This window comes from Amaranthus tricolor, chromosome 2 (assembly GCF_026212465.1).
Source record: "Amaranthus tricolor cultivar Red isolate AtriRed21 chromosome 2, ASM2621246v1, whole genome shotgun sequence".
In the NCBI taxonomy this organism is placed as follows: Eukaryota; Viridiplantae; Streptophyta; class Magnoliopsida; order Caryophyllales; family Amaranthaceae; genus Amaranthus; species Amaranthus tricolor.
Genome location: NC_080048.1, coordinates 23,914,332 through 23,930,083, shown reverse-complemented (window position 1 = coordinate 23,930,083; position 15,752 = coordinate 23,914,332). Strand labels below are relative to the sequence as shown.

The window sequence follows — 15,752 nt, the reverse complement described above, 5'->3', positions numbered from 1 at the left end:
ATTATTAGCAGACATGACCACATTATTTCTACACAACATAAAATCATTTTCTAATTGTAAAAATATCACCCTGGGATGAATGCCAGAGTGGTCCGAAAATTATAATTTAAGTGAATCGTCAAGAGTTCGATTATGAAAAAAAATATATATATATATATATATATATATATATATATATATATATATATATATATATATATATATATATATATATATATATATATATATATATATATATATATATATATATATATATATACTTTGATATCTCTGATGATACACAAAATCAGGGGGAGATAAGACTAATATGCTTTGATATCTCTGATGATACACAAAATCATTAAATAACCTTGCCATTTTCTCAATTGTAGAAAATAATGGCTGATCTCGAAAAGAGAGAATTCAATGCCCTGGAATTAACAGGAAACAATTTTATACAATGGGCTTCAGAAATCAAATTATATCTAAAAGGAAAAAGTTTATTATGCACAATAATTGAACTTAATCCCACCGACAAAGGAAATGATATTGAAAGAGATCCCATAAAAATTGAGGAAGTTAAGGCAAAAGCTGCATCAATTTTGAGACATCATTTAACCGACAGTCTCAAACATGAATACACCAATTATGAGGACCCAAAATTACTTTGGGAAGAGCTAAATGAAAGATTTGGCCATAATAAAAGTGTACTTCTCCCAAAGGCCATCGATGAATGGTGAGAGTTAAGATTTCAAGATTTCAAATCAATCAGTGATTATAATTCAGCCCTTCATCTGATGAAATCAAAATTAGTCTATTGTGGACAAATAATAACAGAGGAAGAAATGATAGAAAAAATATTATCAACCTTTCACGTAAATAGCATTTTGTTACAACAACAATATCGTGAAAGGCATTTCAAGAAATATCATGAATTGCTGAAAGCACTTCTTGTTGCGGAGCAAAATAATGAACTATTATTGAAAAATCACAACAGGAGACCGGTTGGGACTATGTCCTTTAATGAAACAAATATGATTGAGAGGAATGTGCGTCATCGAGGTCGTGGGAACTATTTCATAAGAGGCAGAGGTCATGGAAAATATCACGAAAAGAGCGGCATGAATACTTTTGAACAAGGAAATTTCTATGGACGTGGTCGTGGTCGTGGTCGTGGTCATAGACTTAGTCGTGGGCGTAGCCACGTTTATGAAAGAAATATATTTCCCCCCCGAAATGATAATTTTAAACAAGTCCAGAAACACAAAAGCACATGTAATAGATGTGGCATGACTGGACATTGGGGGCGAACTTGTCGTACCGCCAAACATTTAGTGGATTTATATTAAGCTTCCCAGAAAAACAAAGGAAAAGGGGCAGAAGAAATTTTGTAAATGAAGCAAGTACATCTGGGCCCACCTTAGATGTCTCCGATTTCTTTACTGAGGATGTGAACCTCCACAAACTTGATCCCCAAGAAGAAGATAATTACATCTTTTGAGATGACTAGATGCATTTTCTGTTTATCTAACTTGTTTCTCATTTGATAAGTTGTAATTCTCTACTTATGTTTTTTTTGTATTGAGTATTCTAGCTTTATATTAATAATATAATTTTTTTTCTCTTCTTCTCTTGTCTTAGAAAAGGAAATGTCAGTAAATTGGATCAACATTTCATTGCCTCCTGGACAGTGGAGCAACGCATACGATATTGAAAAATCGAGAATATTTTTCAAACCTAACATTGCTTGAGGCAAATGTCAATACCATATCAGGAACAACAAAATTAATCGAAGGCACTGGAAAAGCATGCATCATACTCCCTATGGGGACAAAATTAAAAATAAATGATGCACTATACTCGAGTAAATCTCGAAGAAATCTTATCAGTTTCAAAGCAATACGACAAAATGGTTACCATATGGAAACCAAAACCATAAACGAAAAAGAATTCTTATGCCTTACAGCAGAAAGAAATGGAACAAAAATTATCCTTGAAAGGATGCCAGCATATTCATCGGGGTTGTATCTCACTCATATACGCCCAATTGAAGTAAATATGATAAGACTAGACAATAAAGAGCTATTCACTTTATGGCATGACCGCTTAGGTCATCCAGGCACTGGGATGATGTATAAAATAATAGAAAATTCAGTCGGGCACCCACTAAAAAATATTAAGATTCCCCAGTCAAATGAGCTCTTATGCACCTCTTGTTCTCTTGGAAAATTTATTACTAGACCATCAGTGAATAAGATTGTTACTGAATCTCCTATATTTCTTGAAAGAATTCAAGGAGATATATGTGGGCCAATTAATCCACCATGTGGACCTTTTAGGTACTTCATGGTCTTAATAGATGCTTCCACAAGATGGTCACATGTAAGCCTTCTATCAAGTAGAAACAATGCATTTGCAAAACTACTTGCACAAATCATCAAATTAAAAAATCATTTTCCTGATTATACAATAAAAAGTATTAGATTGGACAATGCCGGCGAATTCACATCTCAAACTTTTAATGATTATTGCATGTCAATTGGAATTAAAGTGGAACACCCTGTGCCACATGTTCACACACAAAATGGTCTTGCTGAATCTTTAATTAAGAGATTGCAATTAATTGCAAGACCACTGCTAATGAAATCAAAATTACCATCATCGGCCTGGGGCTATGCAATATTACATGCAGCATCACTGATTAGGCTAAGACCTACAGCTTATCATAAATATTCGCCAATGCAATTAGTAGCTGATCATGAACCAAATATTTTACATTTGAAAATCTTTGGATGCGCTGTATATGTGCCCATTGCTCCCACTCAACGTACAAAAATGGGTCCACAAAGAAGAATGGGATTATATGTCGGTTTTGAATCTCCATCAATCATTCGATATCTTGAACCATTAACTGATGATCAATTTCAAGCTAGATTTGCTGATTGCCACTTTAATGAGACAATATTCCCATCCTTAGGGGGAGAGAATGTGGACTTATTACAGAAAAGAAATATGGAACTTATTTGGAAAGCAACACATTTAGAATATTTAGACCTAAAAACAAAATCATGTGAACAAGAAGTACAACGAATTGTTCACCTTCAAAGTGTTGCTAACCAATTACCTGATGCATTCACAGATACTAAGAGAGTTACCAGCAGCAAATATTCCAGCTCGAATAGAAATTCCTGATGAAAAAGAAAAAAGTGATGAAATTGTTGTGCAAAGAAAGTGTGGAAGGTCACTTGGTTCAAAAGATTCAAAACCAAGAAAATTGAGAAAACTAGAAGGTGCACAAAATAATATTCAAAATGAAAATGAAAATAAAGGAGAAAATCAAGACAAATCTGATAATGAAAAGGATGAAAATTATGAAATCTCAATGAATTATATTTTCTACAAGAAAAAATGGAATCGAAAAGGGATCATTCTAAATGAATCATCTGCTTATTCCGTAGCTATTGAAATAATAAATGATGAAAATGATCTTGAGCCAATATCGATAAATGAATGCAGAAAAAGACATGATTGGCCAAGATGGAAAGAAGCAATTGAGACAGAATTAAAATCATTAGAAAAAAGGGAAGTTTTTGGGCAAATTTTACAAACTTCAAAAGGCATAAAACCTGTAGGCTTCAAATGGGTATTCGTAAGAAAAAGAAATGAGAAAAATGAAATTGTTAGATACAAGGCAAGACTTCTAGCTCAAGGTTTTTTTCAAATGCCAGGAGTTGATTATGAAGAAACATATTCCCCAGTAGTTGATGCAACCACACTCAAATTTTTGGTAAGTTTAACGGTTTCTCAATCCCTACACATGAGATTGATGGATGTCGTAACTGCGTATTTATATGGGTCACTCGACACAGACATCTATATGAAGGTCCCTGAAGGGCTAAACTTACCAATAAAAAATGTACCCAGAGAAATGTTTTCTATAAAATTAAAGAAATCACTGTATGGATTAAAGCAATCTGGGCGAATGTGGTATAATCGTTTGAGTGAATATCTTATGAAAGCAGGATTCAAAAACAACCAAATTAGCCCATGTGTATTCATCAAACGATCTCAAGTCGGTTTCGTAATAATTGTTGTGTATGTAGATGACTTAAATCTGATTGGAACCCCAAGAGAAATTGAGGTAACAACTAAATATTTGATGAGAGAATTTGAAATGAAGGATTTAGGAAAAACTAAATTCTGTCTTGGTCTACAAATTGAACATTTGAAAAGTGGAATATTTGTCCACCAGAGCAATTATACTGAGAAACTTTTGAAACGATTTAACATGGACAAGGCTCATCCACTAAGTTCCCCAATGGTAGTACGATCACTAAATATAAAAGATGACCCATTCCGCCCACAAGAAGAAGACGAAGAAATTTTAGGCCCAGAAGTGCCATACTTTAGTGTCATTGGTGCTTTAATGTACTTAGCAAATAATACAAGACCTGGTATAACATTTTCTGTAAATTTATTAGCTAGGTATAGCAATGCACCAACAGAAAGACATTGGAATGGGATAAAATATCTATTTCGATACCTAAAGGGAACTATAGACCTTGGATTATTTTTCCAATCAGGAAATAATGCCATACTCACTGGATATGTTGATGCAGGGTATCTATCTGATCCACATACGGCCAAGTCACAAACTGGATATGTATTTACATATGCAGGAACCGTAATATCTTGGAAATCAACAAAACAAACTCTAACGGCTACATCCTCAAATCATACAGAACTGATAGCTTTATATGAAGCCAGCCGAGAGTGTGTATGGTTGAGATCCATGATCGGCCAACTCCAAAAGGATTGTGGCTTAAACGATACAACTAGGGAACCAACTACAATTTATGAAGATAATGATGCATGTATCAACCAAGTCAGAGAAGGATACATCAGGGGAGACAGAACAAAACACTTGTCACCTAAATTATTCTTCGCACATGATCTACAGAGAGATAAAAAGGTGAAAGTCCAAGAAATTAAATCCTGTGAAAACCCCGCTGATTTATTCACAAAGTCACTTTCGTCAAAGCAATTCGAGTATTTGGTACGCAAGATTGGGATGTGCCGATTTCGAGACATATGTTAACTTCAGGGGGAGAAATATGCTCACTGTACTCTTTTTTCCTTTGATCAGTTTTTTTTATCCCACTGGGTTTTTCCTGATAAAGGTTTTTAATGAGACAGTTTTAGGATTATGAATGTCATAATAAAATTTCCACATATATGTAATGCATTCAAGGGGGAGTGTTGTGATTGATGTAACCACACAATGAATGCATTGTCATGTGGATTTATCTATCCCTTGCAATAGTACTACTTTTGTTCCTTTTTCCTTTCCTTGTGCTATATATATGTGTAAGGTAGTGTAGTATTGATCACAACAGATAATGAAATACAAGAGAAACTGATATAAGTTTATCTCTTATACTACTTTTCTCCTTATATTCTCCCTAAATTTTAACAGTATTAATTTATTTTTAATTTTTTTTTGTTGTAAAGTCCATTGATTTTTCTTTTTGAGAGATAGAGGGGTGTTGGGTTGTCAAGTCTATTGAATTTTGGTTTTCTACTTCTTCCTGTTTGGTTTTTCATGACAATAAATTAAGAACTTAGTCCCCCGATTTATGATTAATCAACAGTTAAATGCTTGTGGAAGCCTATCTTTGCTATCTTGCCAAGCTATGCAGTAAGATCACCTGAGAAAATAGTTGTCTGTAAAATGCAACAAGGGGTTAGCAGGGCTCGGAATGTTTTTCCAAGGACCCACTCCGACGCCAAGTCAGTATCAGTCTGAGACAATTTGACTAATAGGTCCTTCTAGGAGCACTGTGGCTGCCAGGTGAATTACTACTTAGGACTTATTTAGACGTGTGGTCTTTTTGATTAATGTCTGACAAATGCTCTTTTGAAGGTTAATTAGAACAATTGTAATTACTCTCTTAGACTTATGATTATGCTATTAATGGTCTATTGAAAATCAATATGGGTCCTTAAAGTTCAGTTGTAATAACTCTTTAAAAATAAATTACTTAGAGTTCTCTGTCTCTCTCTCAAATAGTAGATTTCTTTTTTTTGTTACCTCATTTATGTGCTACATGAAGTGTATTTATAGTCCATCAACGTTCATGTAAAACATTACCTCTATTATTCTATGATCATCATCATCCTACCCAGTGTATCCCGTTCATAGAAAAACTATAGATAGATTCTGGGGAGGGAAGGACGGCAACTCATACCCATAAAGGAGAGCGCCGGCAAAGGAATCCCCAAAATTCTCTTGCATGCCACTGTTATTGTCCTTGACGTGTCAAGTTCTCCTTTACTTTGGTTATTTTTCCCTTATTTTATATGTTGCTCTTTGCTTCTATTAACATGTGTCCCACTAACTTGTAATAATCTTCAACAATGGACAAGTGTCTTCCAATCGTATGTGACCTCCTCATGCACTAATACTCCTAATGCACGTTCAATGCTTCTTCAACCCTCCTAGATAAATGGTACCAGATCTCCTTCTAATCTTATTAATTTTTCCTAGATTTAACGTTAACATGTTCCTCCAAGATAACTTTCTGCCAGGATTATTTATGACTAATATTTTACATATATACTACTACTCCAGCTTCGTTTACACACTATAGGAAATGACACTCATTTAACAATAGTTAGCGAAAGAATTTCTCCAAGAATTCTAAGTAAATATACCATAGAATGGGATTTAAACTTTAATAGTTGCTGGATTCGGCAAAATGTCTTTCAGGAGTCTTGATGAGATTCTTTAGGTATCCATCAAATACTTCAATTCCTTAAAGAGCAAAGAAGATTTGAGAAGCAAACTCATGTTTTTGGGTGCAATCGATTGTATATGATGAAGCAGAGAAGAAACCTTAAATGAATAAACAACCAAGATAAGTAGATACAATTTAATACTGCTATAATGGTTATAAATAATAACAATGTTGTTAATAATCCACAAATAATTATCATTGCTTTCAAGATAGGGGTTGAAAACATTAAATTTTCTCCATCAACATACCGCAATTGTATTCTAGTCAAATTAGGAAGAAAGAAACATTAGCTTTGAGGAACTTATTTTCTTTTAAAGAATGAACACAAAAACCAGTTCTGCATTAAATGCAAGAATTTCTTACCTGCATGGCTGCATCTATTTGTGTAAGACTGAAAGAATAAAAATCTATTGAAGTGAATCTATGTTTATGCACTTCAATTGCCTGTCATATGTGTAGGCTTTACCAGATGATATTTGTACCATAACACTAGTATCCCTATAGTGTATTTTCTTGACAGAATTAGAGTTGTTTGTCCAAAGCCCAACTTCTCGTAATTCTCCTTCGCTCCAACAAATATTGACTGTCAAACCACCTCGAGCTTTCAGTCCTTTCACACAACCATTTGGCCATTTATCCTTTGGAAAAGCCGGTAGCAAGTACAGATCTTTTATAGTGCTTTGAACAAGCATCTCTGCTATTGCTGCAGAAAAGCCGAAGTTTGCATCTATCTGAAAAGGAGGATGTGCCGAGAACAGATTACTGTAAAGCCCTCCTTCGAAGCTTCCCTCACGATCAGGGTCCACCAAGTTGAATATATGCTTCACCATTCGATATGCATGCTCGCTGTTACGCAGGTTTGCCCACAGCGCAGCTTTCCACACAGTAGACCACCCAGGGCCATCTTCGGTTCGTTTATAAAGGCTATAATTTGCAGCATGACAAAGATCTGGATTTTCCTCAGGAGTAATTGTATGCCCGGGATATATCCCAAATAAGTGAGATACATGTCTATGATGTGGTTCAGGATCCTCAAAATCTCGAGCCCACTCCATAAGTGAGCCATCCCGAGCTATTTTGTATGATGGTAGTCTAGCCTGAGCCTTCTGAACTTTTCTGACTAGAACATCTTCAGTTTTTCCCAATACCTCAGCTGCAGAAACAATTATCGAAAATACTTCCTTAGTTATTGCCACATCCATGGTTGACGAATAGCTCACACTCGCAGGCTTTCCGTTCGGGGCTGTAAATGTATGCTCGGGAGAAGTTGAAGGGTTAGTTTCTAGGTACCCATCTTTTCCTTCGATCCACCAGTCTAATAAAAACGATGCTGTTCCTTCGAGTAATGGGTATGCTTTGGTTTGTAGGAAGTTCTTGTCCATTGTATAAGTGTAGTGTTCCCATAAGTGAGTAGAAAGCCAAGCTCCACCCATTGGCCACATGGCCCAAACTGCTTGGCCTCTATCAGGTGATGTCTTTGCCCATATATCCGATACTTGGTGCACCACCCAACCACCAGCTTTGTAGTTTACGTTTGCGGTTTTCATTCCATTGATGGCAAGGGATGCCATATAATTAAACAACGGTTCTTGCAACTCGTGAAGGTTACAAGGTAGAGAAGGCCAATAGTTCATTTGAAGGTTGACATTCGTATGAGGAGCACAATCCCAAGGTGGTTCAATATCCTTATTCCATATTCCTTGTAGATTTGCAGGCTGAGTACCTGACCGAGAACTTGAAATCAACAAGTATCGACCATACTGAAACAATAGCTCCACCAAAGACGGATCTTCATCTGTTTGGAATGAACGTATCCTCTCTGCTGTACTAACTATTTGATCGTTTTTACTATCAGTCTTGCTTGTTTTAGACAGCTCAAGTGAAACACGACGAAAGAGTTTCTGATAGTCATCCAAGTGACGGGAATAAAGAGTCGAGTATGAGAGACTACTAATTGAGTTCATCATAGTGAGAGCGTCTGAAGTTGGATTTTTTTCGGAATCTGAAGGCTTGGTGAATGGTCCATCAAATGATGATGAAGCCACCAAACGAACGATTGCAAAATCAGCATTTTGAACTTTCAATTTGTGGTCCTCAACATTATGCACAACCCCACTATCACCACTAATTTGTAGATTGAGAATCAAAGAGAACTGAATTCCCTTAGGATTGTCATCAACATCAAAAATTTTAGGCGGTATTCTTTCACCACGGCAGCTTCCTTCCATTATAATCTGGTTTTTGTCATCGATGTAGGAATGATGATGCATTTTGCTATCTAAATAGACTGTGAAAGAGAGTGATCCTTTTTGGGTGGATGAGATCTTTGTCACAATGACTTGATCTGGATTTGATGCAAAGTGTTCCCTTGTGAATGTTACATCACCAACAGAGTATTTTACATTAACAGTTGCAGTATCCAAATCCAGCATCCTATGGTAAGTTTGCTCTGTATGAGTGTCATTGTGGTCATCAAATTCCAGTATGAGATCACCTAAAAGCTGGTAAACCTGCAAATAGAACAAGAATATAGTTCATTTAGAAACTTTGTAGCTTGATATAATCCATTTTGGGTCCAAACATGCATGCTATATAATATTAAAAAAAATAACGAGGATGATGGATGTAGTTGGATATTTACAGCCCGTTTGGTTAGTAGTACTAAATGGTGGTAATAGGAATGATTTATAATGTAAAATTTCATCAAAAGTTCCATGTCATTCCCATGATGATGAAACTTATGATCACAAAAAAGTTTTTATTTTTTTTACAAATTTTCATTGCTACCTGATACTACCTCTCCCAATGGCAATGCATGGGAATAAAATTTATGACGAAAATGAGATAATTGAAGTTGCACAAGCATGGCCATTAAGGTAGCCAAGAGATTTTTCAATTAAAATTACACTAATTTCCATTCCCATTACCACCATTTATTATCAGCTACCAAACAGATCGTTAGAGTATTTTAAGTCAAATACATACTCTGAGTTGGGAATAGTTATGCAAAGTATTGCAAGATCGGCTATTACCATCATACATAATGCATAAGATGAGGGATGATAAAAATGAAAAACAAGAAAAAGTGAAATGGAGAAGCATACATCGGATGCTTCACCAGAAAGCTCCTTGTCTGCGACAACGGTTGCTTCAGAATAGTTTCCACTGTCAACGAGCTTTCTAACAGTTGCCAATGCCTCTGAAGCTTTTGGATCTGTATAGTTTCCGGGAATGCCCGTCCAAAGTGTGTCCTCTACAGTTCATAAGAAATTAAATCATTTGAGAATGTTTTGTACAACTTGAATTTAGTCAAACTATGCTACTTATAATAAAAGATAAAAAAATTTCCACTTCAACAAAAATAATTCAAGACAAAATTTATTACGTTATTATATTACTTTAAATATAAAAAAGGTTTACAAACAAATCACTTAAAAAGTGTTGCTTGAAACTGGACCTGAACAGCACTATTTAATAATTAAGACCCCTTATTTCAAGGGGCCCTAGGCAGTTGGCTACTCGGGATACCCAAGAACCGCCCATGCTACATAAGACTCTTCACACCCATTTCAAATCTTTGCCCAACCCCATAATCTAAGTAGATAGTAATCAACCAACCCTTACATGGGAAGTAGAATGGAGTCAAGCTAATTCTTTTTCCCTACAATCATGAGGTTCCAATTCAACTCCCATGCAACATGTTGGGGAGTTAGCTTCAATAGTCATCAATCGTTGCATGATACAAGTCAACATTCCATGTATTAGACCAAGGAGTAGGATGATTTACGTTTCCTTCTTGCTTGCATAGTATTGTTCTATAAATATGTCTCCATGTAGTTAATTTGTGGGTGTTGAATTACTATCAAAGACTAATATATGCATCAATTTTTGGATTGTAAAGGGGTGAATCAAATTGGATGAGTAAACTATAATGAATGGCCTCTTGGTTATCACAAGGATTTATGTCCATTTTTGATAGTGTGCCAAAGCTTTATAGTTATTTGATTGTGATTACAATGGACTATAGTAAAATACGTCATTAAATTATTTGTGTTTTTTATTTTTTTGAGGTTGAAGATGGTGTTTGCCATCAAGTATCATTCGAAAACAATCTCTTTGTTATTGTTGGTGCAAGTGTCAAATCTCCTTGTGTAGAAGGTGATTTTAATCATCTCATATCCCATTCCATGGCTTGCACTTTGGAGAAGGATGATGTGTGTGCAATAAGACATGAGAGATTAATATTTGGATCACTACATGTCATGATCAATGAGGTGCATGTAGGGTGCCATGAAAAGGCAAGAAAGTGCACATAAAGCCTTGGTTCTTGCCTTGAACGAGGCAAGGATGAGGCAGAAAGTTTTCTTAAACGAGGCATAATGGTCTGTAGTAGGCACTCGGCCAAGCAACCTATATAGGGCAAAAACAAAAATTATGTTTTAATGCTTGTTTGTCGGCAAGTTTTGGGGTTTTGGGCTAGGGTAATTTTAATTTATTTAGGGGCTATATAAAGACTCTAAATCAGATGAGATTAAATGTAAAGGAGACGAAAACACTAAGAACATTTAGGGTTTGAGAGAGCCAAAAAAATTGTCCTCTTGTATTAGAGTGTGTTTCCATTAAAGGTGAAAATTTAGTGCTTGACAGATTGCTCCAAGGTGTTTGAGGGTTAGGTCATCAATGTAATATTGATCAATTAAAGATATACAATTGCATTTAAGAGGAACGTATCCAAGATGCCTCATAAATCATCCTTGTATGTGTTTTGTTCTCCATAGTGTATAATCTATTTTCTTTGTGTTATTTTTTCTTGTTCTTCACTAAAGAGAGGTCCTTAGCCTTTCATTTTAATTATTACAAAATGCAAGATCAGTACATGTAACGCCAAATTCATTCCTATGCGGAAACCACTTGATATTGGAGTGATAACATATTGTTGTTGGTTATCACAAGTACATAACGTTTTGTATAATAATTCAATTTCCTAATCTTAAAAAAATGATGATCAATGTGCAAAGATAATTATTAGACTAATCCTATAATTTGATTTAGTTGTAATTGTAGAATGAACAATCAAGATTATTACTTGAAATGAAGGAGAAATTTAAGTTTGGGCCTACTTAAGTCATGATAAGAGTCATTTAACTAATAACTAATAATCATATTAATATTGAATTGTGTAACGCACATTATATAAGAATAATGGTCTAGTTGATTTGGCGCACGTGCAATGATAATATTATACTCATCTTAAAATTTACCGATACTTATAATGATACTACACATAAATATGTACAGAAAATCAAGCTTGGAGATGAGCAACTCTAGTTGTGAACATTCAAATTGAACCAATGATCTATTTATCACCAAATGCGATTACAATGGCATTTGCAATAAGGCAAAACAATTTTTAGAGTGATTGAGGATATTTTTTACGGTTAGCTTAAGCTTAAAAACTTGTAATATGTGAGATGCGATATGTAATACTTTATTTTTAAATATTTTACTGCTTTTGCTAAAATAGAAGCTTTAAATACTAAAATACAAATGATGTAAAAAATGTTTTATAGAAAAATAGAAAATTTATGTTAAATTAAATAAGAACATTAGTTAAATATATGAAAATGAGCGTTAAAAAGAATAAATCTTCATCGATTACATGGGCTTGGATTATAAATAAAATAGACAAATTAAATGTATATGCACTAAAAAGCAAAATCATGGGCTTGGATTACAATCCAATTATTCATACCTTGAAAAGAGTTAAGATTAAAAATAAAAAATAATAAATCTTCATCGATTACATGTCCAGAGACCAAATTATGGGTACACATGCAGAGATTTTTGCATGTTCCCTTTGGCTTGTTCTGAGACATCAAATTAATAATTAGTACTACTCAATTATTCAAGCAATTAGACACTAAATTAATAATTGTTTGATTAAAATATCAAATAATCCTCTGCATGAACCACCGGGTATCAGACTAACACATCTTCAGAAGAAAATAAAATCCAAATCTTTGCAACTGAATTACTATTACAAGTTCAACGAGTCTTCTACCCTCTCTCACTATAAGATATACTTATATAATTAATTTATTTTTTCAGTTAATCATTTTAAAATTATAATATCTTACTTTCTAATTTAAGATTATAATATTCCTCTTATTTACTTTTTACATAATTTTCAAAATAAATTTTTGAGCCTTAATATATCTAAATACACATCATAAAAAGTTATAAAAAATAGTTAATAGAAAAGTTATACATTAAGACTAATCTAAGAAGATCTCACATATATATATATTTTATCATTTATATATCTCTTAAAAATCCTAATTAAATTTATCTCTTCAAAATAAAATATTCTAAACAGAAAAAACATAAAAAACAGATAGAGTAATTAGTCATTTAAAAATTATAAATAATTATTTTAAAATTATAAATATATATTAAGTCAATCTAATAAAACTGATTTCATCACAATCATACCTCTAATGTAAGTATTTGTCCTACAAGTTAATCAAAGATATTTTTCACTCTCTTCATTCTCTTTTATTCTCTTTTGTTTTTCTCATATTCCTCCTTTGTAAATTTTAAAATATTCTTTCCATTTAGAATTATTTTATTTGAGTAATCAATAGAATTCAAGAAAATTATTCCACTTATACTTTAATCTATAGAAATTAACTATATTTTAATTTCTAATGTATTAATTTTTTTGACAACCAATGAAATTTAATGACATTAATACACTTACAATTTTAATCAATAGAATCTTTATTTTTATATTAGTTCACTCATCTTTCATAGCATCTAATGTGTATCTTGGTTTCTTTTCAAATTTCAAATGAGAAAATTAAAAAAAAGAAAAAAAAAGGTTTCTTTCCAAATTCCAAATCAGAAAATAAAAAAAAACGGTGGTAGTACTATTCAGATGAGCCATGCTTAAATGTCAATAATACCCTTAGGATTTTAACTAAACTTTTCACTCTTAAGATTAATATTTCAAATTAGTTGTAGTAGTTTAATTAACTTGCTTAACTTGGTTAATTCAATTAACTAAACCTTCTTTAAAAAAATATTCAAATTAGTTATAGTAGTTTAATTAACTTGCTTAATTTAAATTATAATTTTCCATTTATTTATTTCGAAAACAAATTTTATAGTTAACCGATATCAGAAACTTCTTTAAAAAAAAGATTTATTTAATATAAAAATAAATATAAAATAAATGTGATTTTGTTAAGTTGTAGTCTGCCCTCATAAATCCTTTTGTTTGGAGATACTATTTATTAATCACTCTAACTTTGTATTTTATTTTTAATTCATGTGTTAAAACATAATTAAATGAAAAATCTTATTTAATTCGTTTTAATATAAAATTTATTAATATTAAATTTTTATAATTTTTAAATTATACGCAATTACTAATATTAAGTATTAAATAATGTATTGATAATCGTGTAAAAAGCAAAAAACACATTTAAAATATTGACCGATGATTGTTTAATAAATATAATTTTATAATTTATTTTTTTAATAAATATAATTTAAATATTAAATATTATTTATTAATTAATCTTATTTTAGCATTATATTTGAATGTTAAAATAAAAATATTCTTGTAAACTCTTATTTTATTTGTTTGAATATATGTTTGTTATATATTAAAAATAATATATTTGATAGTGTGAAAATTAAAAGCATAGGAGCAAAAATACAGATGAAGGATAATTGAATTTTATGTACATTTACAAATTTTTAAATGAAATGATTTTACTTTCATAAATAATAATTTTAAAGTAGTTAATTAGAAAAATAAGTTATTTATATGTTTCGTTACATTTAAAAGCCGGTGTATTTCAATATATTTATATACATTAGGTAAAAAAGTAAAAAGAAAAATAAAGTATAGAAAAAATACCATTGAGATTAATAATCTCAGAAAGAATAGCACCATGAACCATAGCACCAAGACGGCCATTACCAATAGGAAGAGCATCAGTCCAATTTCTAGCTGGTTCTTTAAAAACAATATTAAGAGGCCTCTTTTCTGAATCTTGAACCATAAATCTTCTTGTTGGTTTCCATAATACATTATGTTTATGACTTTCAGATGATTCCGAATCGCCATTTTCCTCCAATGTGGCATAACATCCTGAAATCAGAGTACAAAGAAAGAGAGAAACAAGAAGAAGAAAGTAGTGGAAAAGAGGAGGGTCCATTTGGATTGGATAATGTGAAATTCAGAAAAAGGGAGAAGTGGGTCTTGGTTATTAAGTGAATTTATTGAATTTTAGTGTATTTATTGATGATAAGAAACCGACAGAGCATGGTCCTCTGCCTTTCTGGCCTCTACTTATTGCTACTGTAGCAATCTACTCCATCTAGTTGGTGCCTGTGTGCTGTGAGTGGTACACTTTCCAGTTTCCAATCACATTGGGTAATCTTATAACACTACTTCCTATGTCCTGTTTCTTTTATACCTCCTCTTATTGTATATTTTACTTTTAAGCAATTCAATTTTGCTTTAAGATAATTTATATTTTAAATTAAACATAATTAAAAATTATAAAAATTTGATACTAAAATATGTGATTAGATGATTTAAATACTGTAATTCTTTTTACACATTAGCCACAATATATAAAATACGGTTAATATAGCAAGTATTTTGAAACGGAAAATATACACAATAAGTAAAAAGCTCACATTTTAATACTCACAAGTACAAATATGAAAGAAAAAGACAAATTACTAATTAAATGTCTCCAGTAGGCTTATGTTGTAAAGCAGAATTACAAAAAACTACTTCCTTCGTTCCATTTTAGTCGCTACATTTGCATGGAAATGGGTATTAAGAAAAGTGATTAACCTGCACTCTAGCTGATTGTTTACTTTATAGAGTATAGTATTTTATTATTGTTAATTGAAAAAGAAAAAAGAAAAATAAGTTGTTAGGTTACTTTATAG

At 32.4% G+C, this 15,752-nt stretch overlaps 1 protein-coding gene across 1 annotated transcript; it reads right to left on the bottom strand.

Moving 5' to 3' along the window:
- Positions 1–6,945: 6,945 nt before the first annotated feature.
- LOC130805209 (alpha-L-fucosidase 2) lies at positions 6,946–15,192 on the bottom strand. The gene is made up of 3 exons (XM_057669883.1): positions 14,704–15,192; positions 9,881–10,029; positions 6,946–9,286 (listed from the first exon to the last, which is right to left on the bottom strand). Exons 1-3 carry the CDS (start codon positions 15,002–15,004, stop codon positions 7,184–7,186), a joined length of 2,553 nt encoding a protein of 850 aa, XP_057525866.1. The 5' UTR covers positions 15,005–15,192; the 3' UTR covers positions 6,946–7,183.
- Positions 15,193–15,752: the final 560 nt, after the last annotated feature.